The sequence below is a fragment of the Crocodylus siamensis genome, chromosome 5 (assembly GCF_052110815.1).
Source record: "Crocodylus siamensis isolate JL-2025a chromosome 5, ASM5211081v1, whole genome shotgun sequence".
Classification (NCBI taxonomy): Eukaryota; Metazoa; Chordata; order Crocodylia; family Crocodylidae; genus Crocodylus; species Crocodylus siamensis.
Genome location: NC_143399.1, coordinates 160,179,965 through 160,197,456, shown reverse-complemented (window position 1 = coordinate 160,197,456; position 17,492 = coordinate 160,179,965). Strand labels below are relative to the sequence as shown.

General features: G+C 39.3%; 1 protein-coding gene across 1 annotated transcript in view; it reads right to left on the bottom strand.

Annotated features, from left to right (window-relative positions):
- The window catches only part of DGKB (diacylglycerol kinase beta), a 604,653-nt gene that overhangs the window by 325,059 nt on the left and 262,102 nt on the right, over window positions 1-17,492 (bottom strand). The window contains exons 18-20 of the mRNA XM_090046888.1: window positions 16,343-16,428; window positions 14,775-14,864; window positions 6,484-6,644 (exon numbers count right to left, since the gene is read on the bottom strand). Of these exons, the coding sequence (XP_089903014.1) occupies window positions 6,484-6,644; window positions 14,775-14,864; window positions 16,343-16,428 (337 nt within the window). The remainder of the gene's footprint in view (window positions 1-6,483; window positions 6,645-14,774; window positions 14,865-16,342; window positions 16,429-17,492) is intronic.

Here is a 17,492-nt window from a genome sequence, read left to right as displayed (position 1 = left end):
CACCCTCATGGTCAGAAAGTTCCTCCTAACCTCCAGTCTAAATTTCCCCTGTTGCAGCTTGAGGCTATTGCTCCTAGCTGTTCCCTACAGCCATAGATAAAAGCCCATCTCCATCCTCTATAATTTCCCATCAGATATGTCAAGACTGTTATCAAACCTCCCTTCAGCCTTCTCCAGGCTAATTAAACATAGTTATTTCAGCCTTTCCTTATACATCTCATTTCCAAGGCCCCTGATCATTTTTGTTGCCCTGCACTGGACTCTTTCCAAGCTGTCCATGTCTTTCTTGAAGTGTGATGTTCCAAACTAGACACAGGACACCAGATGAGCCCTCACCAGTGCTGAATAGAGCAGAAGAATCACTTCTCTTGATTTATAAGCAATGTTCCTGCTAATACAACCCAAAATGTTGTTGGCTTTTTTTTTTGCAACAAGAGCACACTGTTGGCTTATATTCAGTGGAAGAACCACCATAACCCCCAAGTCTTCTCTAGACTGCTCTGATATTAATTAATTCTGGGGCATGTTTCTTTTTCAAAGGGTGCCTTGCCATGTGTTCTTTGGTTTTTGATGTTCTTTATAATATAATTTTAGCCATTCAGTTTCCAGTTCAGTACTGCCATTTGACTATCCGTAGCATGAAAATGATGTAAGAGAACTGAACTTCCATCGCCAGGCAAAATGAAAAAACTCGCTCCAAAGAACTGGAGCCCATCTGAAATCAAACACTTTAGAATACCAATCTAGCTGAAATATGTTATTGCTTTGTCTTTTATGGTTATTATGAGAGCTTCTGACAGTTTTCTAATTTCTAAAAATCTGACTAATGTAATAGTTGTGTGGCTTGTGGTGAAAAGACCCATTCCCACTTTCTTTAAGGTCTGTTTGCAAAGTTACATATTTTTAGGGGGTTTTTTTTCTAATTTCCCCACATGTCCTTGGCCCTCTGGAGACAAGTATTTAACTCAGAATGGTTCTGAAGCACACCCAAGATAATTTTTACTCTCAATGATCAGGGTAAAATGATCCAACTGACTTTTTATATGATGATCAGCTTATCCCGATTATTCCAATATCCTTAGAGATAGGTAGGACCTCCTTCCTAGTATCCAGCCAACATAATAGAATATAAGCACTTGTAAATCTTTGCTTTATTGTGTTTATCAAATTATTTTCACCCCTTGCCTGGAAACTGGCACATGGTTTGGCTGAAATTTGGCATGTCTTTCTCTGCTTTTTGTTAGGGCAAGCATCTCGTAGCCTTGTTCACCTCCTACATCCTCATGCTGCAACGCTGGTCTTAGTTCATTTTTTGTAGTAGACAAAAGTGGTAAAATTGTAATTTTATTAGCATACCCTAAAGATATTTTGGAGCCACTCCAAGATTTGTAAGAATGTTTTCTGGTGGTCTACACTTACTACTCAAATATTTTCCCATCTTTGAATATATAGGTTGAACATACTAAATGAACTTTTCACAGGCAAACACCATTGTAAAATATCCTTCACCATACTGTAAAATATTCTTTTCATTTTTGGTGAAGCTCTGCTCTGTTGTCAATAGTGACAGCTACTGGTCATCTCTTTTGTAGGAAAAATGCCTCAGGTGCCATTTCTGTGGCATCATTTTGCATGGTACTATGGTCAATCACAATTTCATCTAGTGTTTTATTACATTTTCATTTATTTTCCCAGCTATTTCTATCAGTCAGATCTGTCTGTGATTCTGATCTGTCATAGTTTCTTTCCATCTTACTGTCTCCATTCCTGTACATGAATGTCATCAGAATGTCATCAGCTATTACACTAATCCTTGCAAATCCCGTAAGTACAACTTGACAGCATTGATATTCTTCTACTGCAATATGATACCAAAACATGATTCTCAACTATCTGTATTTTTCTCATAGTGATGAGGAAGCTGTTTCAATTTTCCAGTAGCATTTAGTAAAAATTACCTTGAGTATCAAGCACTAAGGATATTTTATTCTTGCCAATTCAAGAAATATTTCTTCAACTGTGAGCATTTAGTAGTGATCTGTGTTTAGATCTTTGTGTAATGCTGGGGCTTCTGTAAATGCACAGTTTGCTTGGCATCTCAGTGGCTACCATGGTGCTTATATCCAACATGTGGTCTATGACTTCAGCAACTCTAATGTTAAGTCTTTAATGACTTCTTCCATTTGTTTAATATTGCATTATGTTTTTCTCTTTTTTCTATCAATTGCCTTGTAGCAATTGATACTTTGAAACACAGTTGGTTTTAAAACTTATTTTCAGGAGTATCATGCCTGGAAGACACCCCAATTGTTAAAAAAAAAAATAAAAAAATCAACCACTATCTCTCCCTGTGACTGTAACTCCTGGTAGATTAACATGGGCTCCCCTGGCATTTTACATGCCTACATCTTTCTGCCTGTTACAAATGAATTAATTCATCTTTTAAGAATTCATTACTATTTAATTAAGCCATTCTTTCATAGTTTGGCTACATATTAATCTATTTCTTCTCCAGATTCTTGGTTATACTTGTTAAACGTATACTTTTTGTACATGACATTTTTCAAGGTTGAGAATTTTTTCTGTTTACTTATAGAAGTTTACATAGGTGCCCACGGTATGCTCTAGACACATCCAGATGTTGGAGATGCAACAGTGTTTGCTGTTACAGTACATAAACGTTCTTATTTCATGTTCCTTGGTCTCTTGCTCTGTTACAATTTCATAGTTTTCTTATTGTGATCTACAAAAATCCAGTTTCTAAACATTACCTCTTTTATGTCTACCTGTTCAGGGACATGAATCTATTATGGTGTCATGACATTTTTGTTTCTTTGCGTTTTGAGAGAATAGGTTTTAGTCTAGTCTTCACTTCTGATTTCACACACTTGCAGGAGCCAACTCAGTCCTGACACATTCAGTGCTCAGGCATTTAAACAGAGCCAAGACATCGACACACTTTGGCTTTGTTATTTTTTCCATAGTGCTCTTTCTGGTCTTTCTTATAGCACCACCTATTGGAAAATTACTTGCCCAAACAGTGTGAGCTACTCTCTCCATGATCCTCAGACCCACATACCCACCTGAACCCATACAAATTCTGTCAGTTTGAGAGAAGAAAAAGGTATGTTCTACTTATTGATTACTGCTTGCTTTTCCCGAGAGGACATGAATACAGGAGGCAAGCAATCATATCTCCTAGGCAGAGCTAACAATGATCACAAGAGAAGGCTCAGGGGGGACCTGGTGACAGTCTATAAACTCACTAGGGGGGACCAGAAGGGTTTGGAAGAGACCTTGTTTCCCCTAGTGCCCCCTGGCATAACAAGGAATAATGGCCACAAGTTGTTGGAGAATAGGTTTAGATTAGACATCCGTAAGAACTACTTCACAGTTAGGGCGGCTAGGATCTGGAACCAACTTCCAAGGGAAGTGGTGCTGGCTCCTACCCTGGGGATCTTTAAGAGGAGACTTGATGCCTACCTAGCTGGGATCATTTGAGCCCAGTTTTTTTTCTCCTGCCCTGGCAGGGGGTTGGACTTGAAGATCTATAAGGTCCCTTCCGACCCTACTTCTATGATTCTATGATCACAAGATTGAGTCCAGCAGGTCTCAAAATTGTTCAGCAGAATAGACAAAAACAGGAAGTACAGCATTTTCCTGGCAGAGATCCTACTCCATGTACTGTTGCATAGGTCTGATCTCCTTCCTACCAACTTTGGGATAGCTTGCAGGACACTATAGCTGCCCTCCGTCTGGCTTCCCAGCAAGCTACTTGCAAAAACACAACTTACTAACTCACTGTACAATATTCATTGTACTCAGCATAGACTCAAGACAGGTGAGGAACACATGTCTCAATACAGCAAGAGACAGCAAAAAAACCCTACAACCCTCTCATTTTCTTGCACTGAACTATTCAATGACACCAGTCTCCCTATGACTGCTTATGGGACTGCCTAAAAGATAAATTACTTCAGCACAGCATTCAATCTATTCCTACTGTTCTGAGAATGCATCCTCTCTTTGGAGGAGAGAAAAGGAAAAACAAGGGTGGCAACATAACATTAATTAACATTTACTAGGTGGAAAAGAAGAAGATGCAGCCAACAGCTATGAGTTCAAATTGGCAACCAAAGGTCTGCAGCTGTTATAGTGAAAAAAGCAATCCTCAGATAGAAATGTAAGGGGGGGAAAAAAGGCAACTTTATACTGAAAAAGGTCAGCAGCAATGCTACCAACTCTCACAATTTTAAATCCCAGCTTCTTGCCACTTTTAGATAAGAATCTCAGGATTTTGTTAATAAAAGTTTCTAGCACTCAAATTGAAAGAGAATAACAAGAACATATAAACAATAAAGGCTCAAACGTCAAAGGCAATTAAAAATAATCATGCAATACTATTATTATTTAAATTTGGGGGCTTTTTAGGGTATCTGTCTCAAAGTTTAGACACTTAGACTAAACGGGAGAGATCAGGAAGGCACAAAGAAAAGTATTTCTAAGGAAAAGTTTAGTTTGCATGTCATTTATCCATCCCCGTATTAGGATTTGTAGTAAATCATCACCCAAACTATATACAAGCATCCAAGGTTGTATGTGAGGTGAGTATGTCAGTCTAGGTGAGGGAGTTTTGCTAGCTATACTCCTCTTCCTTAATTTACAATTTCCTTGGAATGAAACTATGTATATATTGATTTCATATTACCCTCTTAAATAGTGATTGATAGAATTTTTGAAAGCACAAGTACCTAGAGATAAGTAGTTCTAGAAGACATGCTTCTATCTTAACAAAAATAACTTACTGACTTTAATGATCACTTGCGATTTGATTTGCTGTTGTGTTAAGGCTACTTTTGCCACATAAGGTAAGTGGTACTGGTTGCATCTACACAAGACACTATGTCACTGAATCAGTGCGCTATGGTGATGTAGCACTGTCGGGCACAAGTCATGACTCTGCAGCTACATTGCTATAGCACACTGCTACAATTACATAGCAGTTAAAAACAACTGGGCACTACTGGCACGGTGCAGTACAGGCTGTTACTTCCATTTAGTACTTACAATATCCCTTCATCTTTTGGAAGGTAGATCTGAGGCTATGACAGCACAAACTACCCATGAGCTTCAGTTGATGTAAGGTTCTGAGAACAGTGCTGTGAGGATATATAGTTTATCCTTCAATAACTTGGAAACAAAAAACACATAACAACAATAGCAACAACAACAATAGGCATTTTGAAAAAAACAAAAATTTCTGCATTTTCTACATGGCCTACATTTTTCATTTAGGGAATATATCTGAATTTCAGATCATCAAGATTCAAAGAACTTGGTGGGAAATCCTGTTCCTTGAGGGCTTGCAGGTGTCTGTGTAAATGCAAATATTACGCTGCTAACAGAAAGGCTGTTTCCAGAGCTGACCTGAGAAGAGTGCAGGGCCCAGGGCAAATCAGCCCGTGTGGGACCCCGCCCCCACTCTGATCCCATGCGCCCCAGACCTGAAGAAGCTGCCACCACCATGAGCAGCATCGGCGGAGGAGTAGCAAGTGGCTGGACATGAAGCTGTCAGCAGTGGTGCAGAGTCGCTGTGACCACTCCACCCAGCTCTGCAGGGCCCCCCCCAAAGTGCATAGCCCAGGGAGGTCACCTCAATTTGCCCCCCCTATGGAGAGCTGTGGCTGCTGCATATTAGTTGTTCTACATTATGAGTATGTTGGTCATCTGCATTGATTTTTATTTTAACCACTATAAAGAAGAAAAAAAACCAGACTTATCGATGCCTTTTTTAAATTCAACCATACTTTGCAAGAAAATGAAGGACCGACCCAACTTTCAGTGTAGTCAGAGACAAAACTACCTTTGATTCCCACATGAATAGAAGCATTCCAAAATACAAGCAACAAAGAGGACTGCAAAATAGTTTGCAGAGTGGAAGATCCCTATGAACATTAAATGATGGCTTTGAACCAAGAAGATACTTTGATTACTCTTTCTATTTGAGGACTATTCTCTTGATTTCTAGGAGAACTTAAGGATAAAGGAAAGAGAAGTGAGGAAAAGCATCTCTAAAGAAAAAAGCTCTAAAGAAAAAGAAAATGCCACTTTCTGAGCAAGATTTTGTATGTATGAACATTAACGGACAAGGTAACTAAAAAGGGATAATAAATGCTTAATTTTTAAAATATTTTTATAGGGTCATTATAGTAACATGCTGAATTTAGTGCTATAGTTGCTCATAAACTAACAGGAACAACAAGATTATCTCCACTATACATGAGTGGGTGGAAGATTCTGAAAAATAATTCTAGTTTGAATGTATAAGTAAATTCATGTAAATTGTTGTCAGTCATCTATGTATTCATTTTACTGGTAAAATGACATAATAAATTATCTGTAGCCACTCATTCTTCACTCTTAGACATGCAATGCAGATATTATGCAGGCAAGAAAAAAATATCACATAAATATAAATCTTACCACTCCAATAGAAAAGTAATTATTGATGATGTTGTAAGGCACTGGATCTCCTTTCTCATCTTTGTCATTGGGTATTACTTCAAATTTCCATCTATCCAACAAAATCTCTGTGCTGTTCTCAATGTCTTTTAAGATCTTCATCAGATTCTCACCCTCATATCCTAGCAAGAGTTGAAAATGACAATTTTGAATAAAAGTGACCAATTCTGTTGTTCATCTCTCCCTCCCAGGGTACTTGAAAAATGTAACTTCCACATATCAAAACTGAAGCACAGAATTGTATTGTGACCAAATATTTTTCTTCCAGCACCTGTCATTAATGGAAATGCAAATACAGAGCTAATTTTAACACTCATCTATACCACTGGAAAACTAGTGTAACACTGAATTTTTCAGAGGACATTGCATCTGAGAGCAGAATCTGATCTTGCATTTCCTAACTGGAAATTCCTTTAAACTTCCCAAGTGTTACAAGAGTTACCTGATAGCACCAGGCTGTATTTCATACTACGTTTTGTCATGATAATTAAATTACTTTAAGTGCAAAATATCTGTACAGAGAGCAACGGAGTGTTAGCATTGTCCTACAAAAGCATAATGATACACTGAAAACCTAAACGTTATTGGTAAAACTTCTGTTTGTGGTTTGTGACCTTTCAGACAATGTTTCTAGTGAATTCTATGGTAACACACTAAATGTCCAGAGCCATTGCTAACCGTTAAGGAGAATGATAAGCATAGTAACTGTTTTTCCATACGTTGATAATCTTGTGGTAGAATAGAGAAATTTACTCCTACTTGCCCGACACTTCTTGTGAATAAATAGGCCCTTCACTAGCATACTAATTACACTATATGCTAGTAGAAACGGCCTGGCTTACCACTTGTTGAGCCCCTGCAAAACAAAAAAGGGATTATACTGGCCACCACTTTATATGCTGTTGACGCAAAATGACCATGGAGCAGCAAACCCGGATCTGTGGATATATCCAGTGTTGAAAGCAGAAGTAATTATGTATAACACAAACCTAGGTACTTGCTGAGTCATCAATAAAAGCATATGTCAATTGGCATCAGTGGGTGCATTTACACATGTGCTTTATCATGGAGTTGACCAATTAAGTCCGTAGTAAAACATCACTGCCTACATGTGCGCTGATATTAGGGCACAGTAGATAATACTATCCTACAGAGGAGTAATTATGCGTGCTGAAATATACATTTAGACAGGGGCTGGTTGGAGCAGAAAGGTGTTAAAGCGCCAGGACTGCCCACCTCCTAGCCCCACACTTTAGCACCCTTGTGCTCCAGCCAGCCCCTCTGCCACCTGACAACGCCACCTGGAGCCCCAGCTCAAACTGCTGTAGTCCTGGGCACACATGAAAACTGCACTGGAGTTTATCATATGTAAATGCACCCAGTCTGTCTATCATTAGTTAAAATTATAGTTGGGGAAACCTAGGAGCAGCATCAGAAATTCTTTTAAAATCTATTTGTTGGTGCAAAATTCAACACTTCAAAATCATCCAGAGCCCTCCAGGACAGTACACAGAGTCAGTCTCTCTCTCTCTCTCTCTCCGCGCGCGCACACACACACACTTTCTCTCACACACACACACACACACACTAGCATGTAGTAGTCTGTGATATTTTTACTACCTAGCTATTACCAACCTTCATAGCTACGATTCCCTGAATGTGCATGATAGCTGAGTATCAGAGTCACTGTTTTTTCACTATTTAGAGTCCATGCCAGGTGTCTGCATCCTTGAGATTGGGAAAATTACTCACCAGTAATTCGGTTTGACGAAGCCCCTTCTGTTCTCCCATCCTATGGAAAGTTCCAGAAAATCAGTGTTATGGCACTGTCTACCAGGAAGCAAGGAGGCAAAGAATAATGAAAGACAGAGAATATTTGAGCAGTGATTCTCCCCACCATCTCATCAGTTACTTTTCAAACTGGTATCTCTCGGTCCAGATGGGATAACTCAAAACAAAAGAGCAGTAGAGAAGGTTGCTGGATGGGAGAAGAGGAGGAACCCTGACAAATTTAAATTACAAGTGAGTAATTTTCCATTGTTATTTGTTCCCAACTTCTTCCATCTTGCAGGAGATTCCAGACAATCAGTAGATATAGCAAGAAGATGTGAATCCTTACAGCTGCTTATGAACAAATAGTGGAAAGAATTCAGACAATAGTGATAGGGTATAAGATACTGTGTGATTAATGTCTGAAGCAAGAATACAACGGCCTTGCATATCTCCACTGAAATTACCTCTGCTTACTTTGTCCAGAAGGATAAAATATATTTAGAGTATTTTTGGCTTTTGCTGGCAAAAATGGAATCTTGCCTATCTGTTCGCAAGTCATATTAACACTTGATTTTAGCCAACAACTGACAGCAGCATATAAGCCAAACACCTGTCTCAGTTCAGTTTTCAAGAATGGACAAATAGACTGCATTTTATGAGGGGAAATAGGCAAGTACAATGTATTCCCATTTTCTAGATGTAAAAAAAACCATAACAAAACAAAAAACCTCTTCTCAAAGAGGAATAGGAAATACCTGAATAGAGGGTTAGCAGAGACATGGGATTATTCATGGAAGTCCAAGTCCAATTTAGGTTTTGTGAGAACTGAGAATTGATATTTGGACAATAAAATACTTAATAAATGGATGAAGAAGGAATTTGCAAAGTTGACAGATTCAGGAGAGATTTTCATGTATGTCCTACAAATTCTGTAGTGCATCTCCTGTCGTTGAGCAGTAAACACCTGAAAACTGGTTTCCATAAAATAGAGATCTAAAAAAATTGGAGGCATCTGTATGAAAAACCTGAAGTCCCATGGTATTTATAATCTGAGTAGTTTGGATAGTTTCAGGCTCTGGAAAACTCAGGTAGAAAGCTCATAGACCTATGACTGCTTCTTGATCACAGACTTGCAGGTACTATGCCAATCAGTATTAAATTAATTATTAAAGATTAAATTAATGGTTAATTGCCATTAATTTTGTTTCAGTTCTTCTAGGCCATGAAGTATAGAAACATGAAGATAACATGAAGATAAAATTGTAGAATTGTGGAAGAGGAAATGAGGACACCTGGAAAGGGTCCAAACATGGTGCAACCTCAAGGTCTGGGAGCTGGAGGACAATCTCAGTCAGACAGGAATAGCAAGGTTCAGCATCTTGTCTACTCTGAGTTAAATTCTGGGGATTAGAAAGACATTAGGAAAGAGATAGGTAAATTCTTTTCCCAAAACAGAGAAAGCAAGCCAGAAATATATCTTAAACCCAGAATCTTGAGAGCTTTCCTTGGGAACTAGAGGCAGATGAATTTACTCAAAGACTTCTTTAAACACAGCAGAAAAAGAAAGGAGGTCTCCTAATGCAAACCCTGGTGTATGGGGTTAGTGTGCAGAACTCTTAACTAGAGTATCTACCTCTCTTCTTTCCTCTGAAACTGAAAGTTAAGAAAAGTAAAAAACAAACAAACAAACAAAAAAACAGGTCTGAGAGTTGAGATATGGGACAACACTCAGAGTTTAATCTGCCAAAGGATGTTTGGCCTTAAGAAATCTAGAGAGATGTATACACTTGATTTTCTATACAAGATCCAGGACTGTGCACCAGGACACTGCAACATAACCTCCTGTGAGATCCTACATAAACTGTAGAGTATCCCAGTGCCCCAGGTTCACCATCAACAAAACAGCATTTTATCTATCCCAAATTGGTTTCATGATACATGGATACTCATTAATACTGGGAATATTGCCTGAGACATAAGTAGAAATATAAACCTAGCTAGAATGCACCTGTGGCCTACCATTTTCCAGAACTCTAGCACAGAGCATTCATCACAGATAAAAATGATTTTCTCTCATCTCACTCTAATACACTATGCTGTTCCTGAAAAAACAGCTTAAGTTGGAGATCTATAAGAATCAGAGAGGACAGCTACACAGAAAAATATTAAGAACAATGATTCTAAGAGACAGTACACAGATCTCAAGATCCTTGGAAGTGTACTGTCTATATGGGGACAGTATTACAGATACTTACTACAAAAGAAAAGCAAAGCACTGCAATAGATATATCTAAGTATAAAAATGCTCATTTTGAGGATAGAGAATATAGTGTAGCAACAAAGAAGTTTAAGGACAAGGTGTTTGAAAAGTGGGATTTCATTACTGAGACAGCACATATCTAATTCACCAGAGGGTATTGGCTTTAAGTCTGTAGCAAAAATCTTGCAAATTCTTTACAGCCTAATACTTGTGAAATATTGCAGCTACTAAACAATCGTTTTGGAATTCTTTGATACCAAAAAACTGTGTTCTGCTTGTTGTTTTAAGAGTCTCTATGAGGCTTCTGGGGCTTTCTCGACATCTGCTGATTTGGTAAAAATATGGACACTTGTGTATTACAGTCGGTTCCTGAATGAAAGTCTCACCAACATTTTTAGAGACTGTCATAGTTATTCTAACTTCCTTTCATTTACCAAAACAAATGATTCATAAATGTCTTCCATGAAGAGGGACTCTCTAAGCAAGAAATTGGTTAGAAGGTAAGCATGACTGATCAGATTTCTTTTTCTAATACAGAAGCAGCAGGCAGCAAACAGGCAATAAAAGGGCACCAAAAATAAGTTAAAAGGGCCTGAATTGTCTTGAGATTAACAGACCCAGCGAGTCACAAAATGGCACTGCTGCAGACGTGCTATTAAGAATTTGTAAAAGGACCTTTGGGTAAGAAAAGAGAGCACATAAGAGAAAGGGGCCAAAATATTTGGAGGAAGAATCTGCCACTATACAGCAGAGAAAGGAAAACGAACCTCATCCAGCAAATGAGGAGAAAGAGATGTTGTTTCAGCTGAACCAATGAATTAGCCTGCCTGAGTAGGAACAGAAAAATAAAGGGAAAAATCAGTCACAACATAAGGAGGAAAAATAGCCCTTCCCAAATATCAGAAATTCTTATTGAGCCAACAATCACCAACACCTGTTAACCAACAATTGAAGGGTGGAGCAAACAAGTGTCCTAGGGTGTTTATACACATGCTCTGAGAGGCAGAGCGGGGGCGGGGGGCACTTTAATTAGAGCGGCTCCACCTGGCACATCACGTGCATCAGCGTTCCCATGCTGAAAAGTGGCAGTGGAGGCGCTTTTACTAAAACTTGTCAAACAAGCTTTAGTTAAAGTGCCCCACTGCCATTTTTCAGCACGGGATTGCTGAAACACATGATGCAGTAATTACTACACTCCAGCAGCCAGGATTAATTGAGTCTGCTCCGATACGCTGGAACTACAACACATTGGAACAGCCTGGATGCACACTTATAGGTGGTCCTACATTCCTGGTAAGAGGGAACAGGAATGTCTAGACTTAATCCAAGGAGTCAGTATTCAGTCTGTAAGAACAAAGGGAGAGTGAACCAGACCAAAGACCCTAAGGAGTTTCAAGCAGCTAACCTTGCCAAAACCAAACCATCTTGCTCTCTAAGATAATTATTGCTGTTGTTGTTGGTAGGGTTGGAAGGGCAGATCATTAAGTCCAACCCCCTGCCATTGGTGGAAAAGGATGCTGGGGTCTATTTAGCCTCCTTTTGAAGACCCCCAGGATAGAAGCGAGCACCACTTCCCTTGGAAGTTGATTCTAGATCCTAGCTGCCCTGACTGTGAAGTGGCTATTCCTGATATCTAGCCTGAATCTACCCTCTGTCAACTTGTGACCATTATTCCTTGTTACTCTGAGTAGTGCTTGGAGGAACAGGGACTCTCCCATTGCCTGCTGGTCTCCCTTGGCCAGTTTATAGATGGCCACCAGATCCCCTCTCAGCCTTCTCTTGTGGAGGCTGAACAGGTTCAGGTTTCATAACCTTTCCTTATAGGGCCTGCCCTGCTGCCCCCTGATCATGTAAGTGGCCCTCCTCTGGACCCTCTCCATGTTGTCCACATCCCTCTTGAAGTGCGGTGCCCAGAACTGGATGCAGTACTCCAACTGCAGCCTGACCAATGTCATATAGAGGGGGAGGATCACCTCCTTGGACCTGCTCGTGATGCATCTGTGGATGCATGACGAGGTGCAGTTAGCCTTCCTGACTGTGTCCCCACATTGGCAGCCCATGTTCATCTTGAAGTCTATAATGACTCCAAGATCCTTTTCTGCCTCTGTACTGATGAGAGAGGAGTTCCCCAACCTGTAGGTATGCTGCTGGTTCTTCCTCCCCAGGTGCAGTACCCTGCACTTGTCAGTATTGAATCCTATCGTATTCTCATCTGTCCACGCCTGTAACCTGTTCAGATACAATTGCAGCCTGTCCCTCCCTTCTAGCGTGCCCATTTCTCCCCACATCTTAGTGTCATCTGGGAATTTGAACAAAGTGCTTTTCAACCCCTCATCCAAGTCACTGATGAAGATGTTGAACAGTGCAGGCCCAAGGACCAAACCCTGGGGGACCCCACTGCCCACATCCCTCCAAGTCGATGCATTGGGCTGCATCCAGATCACTGGAAGCACTGAATAGTCAGTGTACCTCAAAATCTGACTTTTTATAATCCAATTAGCTTTTAGAAAAGGGAAAAGATGAAAGGCCATACCTAGAAGCCATACTCACAGTTATTATTTAGGGAATGGATTATAATAACTAGAACTCTTGGTTCTTTATTTCTGTACATCTTATAATAGAAAGAAGGCATTTCTAATGGAAGGGAGGTAGGAGCTAGTAATATCCATGCTGTGAAGAGCAGCATTTTATCGCATCTTCCAGCTGGAGTATAAAGTTGAAGAGTCTCGATGCCTAAGAAAATCATAGTCCCATAATTTATATACTTGTCCTTTTCCTGTCCCTGGCAGGAGGTCATGGTTCTCTGAGATTTCCACCAATGGACAACATGAATAGGATTCTACACACTGGAGAGGGAGAAAACCCAAGAAAGGGTCAAGCTGTCCCTGGACCTGTGACTATCTTGCAAAAAGTAAAGAAACAACTGCATGGGACAAACACTGCCATATCAGATATATTAGTTATATCTACTAAATTACAGTAGAAAGCACTCTACTGCTGGAGTTTTTTGCCATCTCTGAAGTAACACTAGAAAGACACGCTCCCAGGAATTTTGGATGAATAGATACCGATGAAGAAAAAAGCATGTCCATAAATTACGTAAATTTTGATGTGAGAAGGAAGAAGCAGGGAAACAGGAGGGACCAGCAGAAGTTGAAGGGAAAGTGGGAGCAGGGCAACATTCATGCAGAAATGACAGAGCCAAAAATCGAACAGGCACTGGATCCAAACTAAAACCACAGACAGGCAGGTTTGGATCATACGTGTAGATCTAAAGGGAGCAAAGAATCTGACAGGCACAGTCATTAGTCCCATTAAGAGTGAGAAATTGTAGGGAGGTATCCTTGGAAATGCATTCTCCAATATTTATCTGATGTCGTGAATCTACAAAACTAGCATACGTTCACCCGGCAAGTAGTCAGTATTAGCTGAGTCCTTCTCGTTTATGTCCTTCTTCAGCAAGTTGTCTTTGGTCTTCCCTTTGTACCCTGTAATGAAGGTATTGGATGGAAAGAAGTTATAGAAAGTGATGAAAGCTAGGCTCCAAGCTTCCAGGAAAAGAGGCAAAGGATACGAAAAACTTGGCTTTATACATCTTTTTTGCCTCACTATTCTTTGCCTCCTTCCTTCCTGGTAGATGGTACCATGATGATTGTCTGGAATATTCTGCAGGATTAAAGAAGCAATGAACAATAAAAACATTCACATCAAAGCCATTAGTTTACTGTGGTCTCAGACTGGCATTTTTCTTCAATGTTTCTGACTATTAAAAATAAATAAATGAAAATAACTAGTCATATGTAGTAACTCTTTCAGGAAAGCCAGTTAAAATATATTTAAATATACTTCTGCATCATGTCCTAAGCATGTGAATACCTGCTTTAAAGACTGTAAAAATGCAGACTATTTTAAACTTCCATGGTCATATTTTTTACTCTTTGAATCCATAAAGCTCTCATTCACGTAAACAGGAGTTACATGCAACATGTCAAAAGAGGACCTTTATAGATCCTCCTTTAAGACATTTAGGTATGCCATTTGTAGACAAAAAAAAAAAAATCTAACTTCAGTCCAGTTTACTCTCACTATTAATTCCAATGAAAGGGAGGAAACTTGTTAATGTTCTTTACAGATCATAACAGAGAAATTAACATATTTTTTAGCAAACTTCTGTTTCTTTTTAAACAACATAATAGAAGATATTTTAACTTGTGTTTACCTCCTCCCCATCTCAGACACCTTGCTAAATCATTGCCAGTCCCAAGAGGCAGAATAGCAACTGGAGGATGCTTAGGCAAATTTGCTTTCTCTGTAAATAAATTTAAAAAAAAATAATTAAATGGACAAGACATTGATCAACCAAAATAAAATTGTGCAGATAAAATGGTAAGGTAATAAATAAAGGTTTGGTTTTGATTCAACAAAAGATAATGAAATATACTTTGTGAAGGAAGCTGGCTTTAGAGACAGGTATTCCATCAGCCACAGTGCAAGCCCCCCAAGAACTGGCATTTACTGTGTAATTACATCGTTGTTGTCATTGGCTACTACCATTACTACCACCATTATTACAGTGTGTTGGCACCCCTGACTGTAGTATCAGACTTAACAAGAGAGATTGAAGATCTTGGTAAACATGCTTTAAGTTTTATGAGTCAGCTAGGAAAGCAGAATATAATGAATTTAAAAGGCCTGAGCAGAAAATCAAGTCTTGTAGATTTCTGCTAAACTGGTCAGGTTTGAGTTTAACTGTTTTTCCATATGGACTACATTCTGCATATGAGTATCCAAAGCCAAGCAGTCTCTGGACCCAATACCCATACATTCTTCCCTTTGGAAATAAAGTTTGAGCAAATCAGGTGTCTTTATCTTACCACTTTATATGTGACAAAGTCCTTTGAAACTTTGTAGTTTAAACTTAAGAGACTTTTGTTTTCTCACACAGACTAAGTATTCCAAGCCACTGTATTTATGGCCCATAGAGTACTCTATCCAGGTTTACCAGCAAGCTATACGTTCAGGGACGTCCTGCCCTGGAATTCGGGGTCTTTTGGCTATGGTGGCCGTGGCCAGAAGCAACGAGCTTGGCTCACCACCACTGCCTCTGCAACCCACTGCTACTACTAGACCCACCTACCACTGGACCCCCACACTTTCAGACCCCTCACCAGTTCCAGACCCCTCAGTTCCACCATCAGGCCCATCTCTGGCCTCAGACCCCTTGCACTACCACCCTCACCATCACTGGACCCCTGCTTCTGCCACTGTAGCCACAATAGGTAACCATGGAGCTAATCTGGCTCAAGGCCCCAGGTGAGTTGGACACCCCCTGCCATAGACCATGACTAAATCCAGAAGTTTCAAACATACCCTGGGATTACAGGAAGAAAGCAAAAATCTGGTAACTGAAAGAAGGGGGTGAATAAATGGAAATTCCTGAAACTAATCAAGATGTGAAAAATATTTGATTAATCTTTGTAAGATGCATTTAAACCAAAATTGACATGTATTAGTTCAATGATCCTAAGTGTTTAGGTAGTCTAGGGAACTAGCAATAGTAGACTGGAAATAGGGAACTAAGCACTCCAAATATTGTTAATGATAATCATTTACCATATCTCTTAAAAGGTAATGGATTTCACCGTAAACCATCTAACCATCAGTCTTTTAAATATGTCAAATATTTAAAACTGTTGAATGAATATATTCAAAAATAAGACAAAACACTGTCACACCCCCAGAATTTAATAGGTCAAAATAAATAATTAAAAAAACCCTCTACATTACCTATGCAATCCAAAATCCAACCAACTGTTCCATCTCCACCACATGCCAGTACTCTGAAGTCAGGAACATCTCGGAAAAAATTTAGTCTGGAAAAAAGTACAATACTTAGTTAATTAAAAAAAAATTTCTCTATTCTCTCAATTGTGAGAAGAATATTTTTCTATTATATGAAAGAAACATATGTTTCACCTAACAAAACTCATGTTTAACATTTTTTCAATAAAAATTATCTATATTCACAAAATCTCACAATAAACTGTCTGATAAACCCTTTTATGAAAATATTAACTCACAGATTATTAGAATATTTTAATTCTTGAGTATAGAACATGTTATTACTTTAAAACTGAAGAAGGCTGAATAAGAAACATTTTATTTTGTCTACAGAGAATATATGGCTCTAGAATTCTATGACAACCTCTATTGTTTTTAAAAGGGAAAGTGGAAATTGAAATGCCTTTTCGCTATCTTATATGCAACGTACGAAGCAAGCCTGTGCACCAACACCCTTATTGAAAAAGAAACCAAAACAAGATTTAAAAATTGACTGGTAGCCAAAAGCAAAGAATGCCAAGGATGACTCACAACTCTGCCAGCTATTTTTCATCATTTCATTCTTGTTCATGGTACAATTCATCCTTTTTCAAAATAACAATGGCTTTTTTCACACGTCAGTGAATAACCTCCACATATTTCACAAATAATCACATAAGGAATTTAAAAATACTATAATACATGACAACATAGTGAGACAAATAGCAGATGCATACCTGGGCACTTTTGTGCCCTCAGTGGCAGCGATGCATGAGGAACACCAGTAGCAGAGGTGGTGGTGGCTGGACCAGCTGCCAGTAGCATGAGTTGGGGGGCAGCAGGAGGACAACATTCTGTGGCGACCAGGGACTTTTTGGTTGGGTCCAGACAAACAAGAACATGCCTGTTGTGGCATCTCAAAGCTGTTTGAGGTGCCGCAAGAGGCACACCATGAATGGAAAAACGTTCCCTGTGCTGCAAACATGCAGCAGGGACTCCAAGTCTGATATTGGGAAATCCTGGTATCAAAAGAAAACATGTGGGAAAAAAGCAGCAGAGGGCATGCTCCAAAGCAACTGGAGTCTGGGTCCTCCAAAGAGATACTCTAGCACCCAGC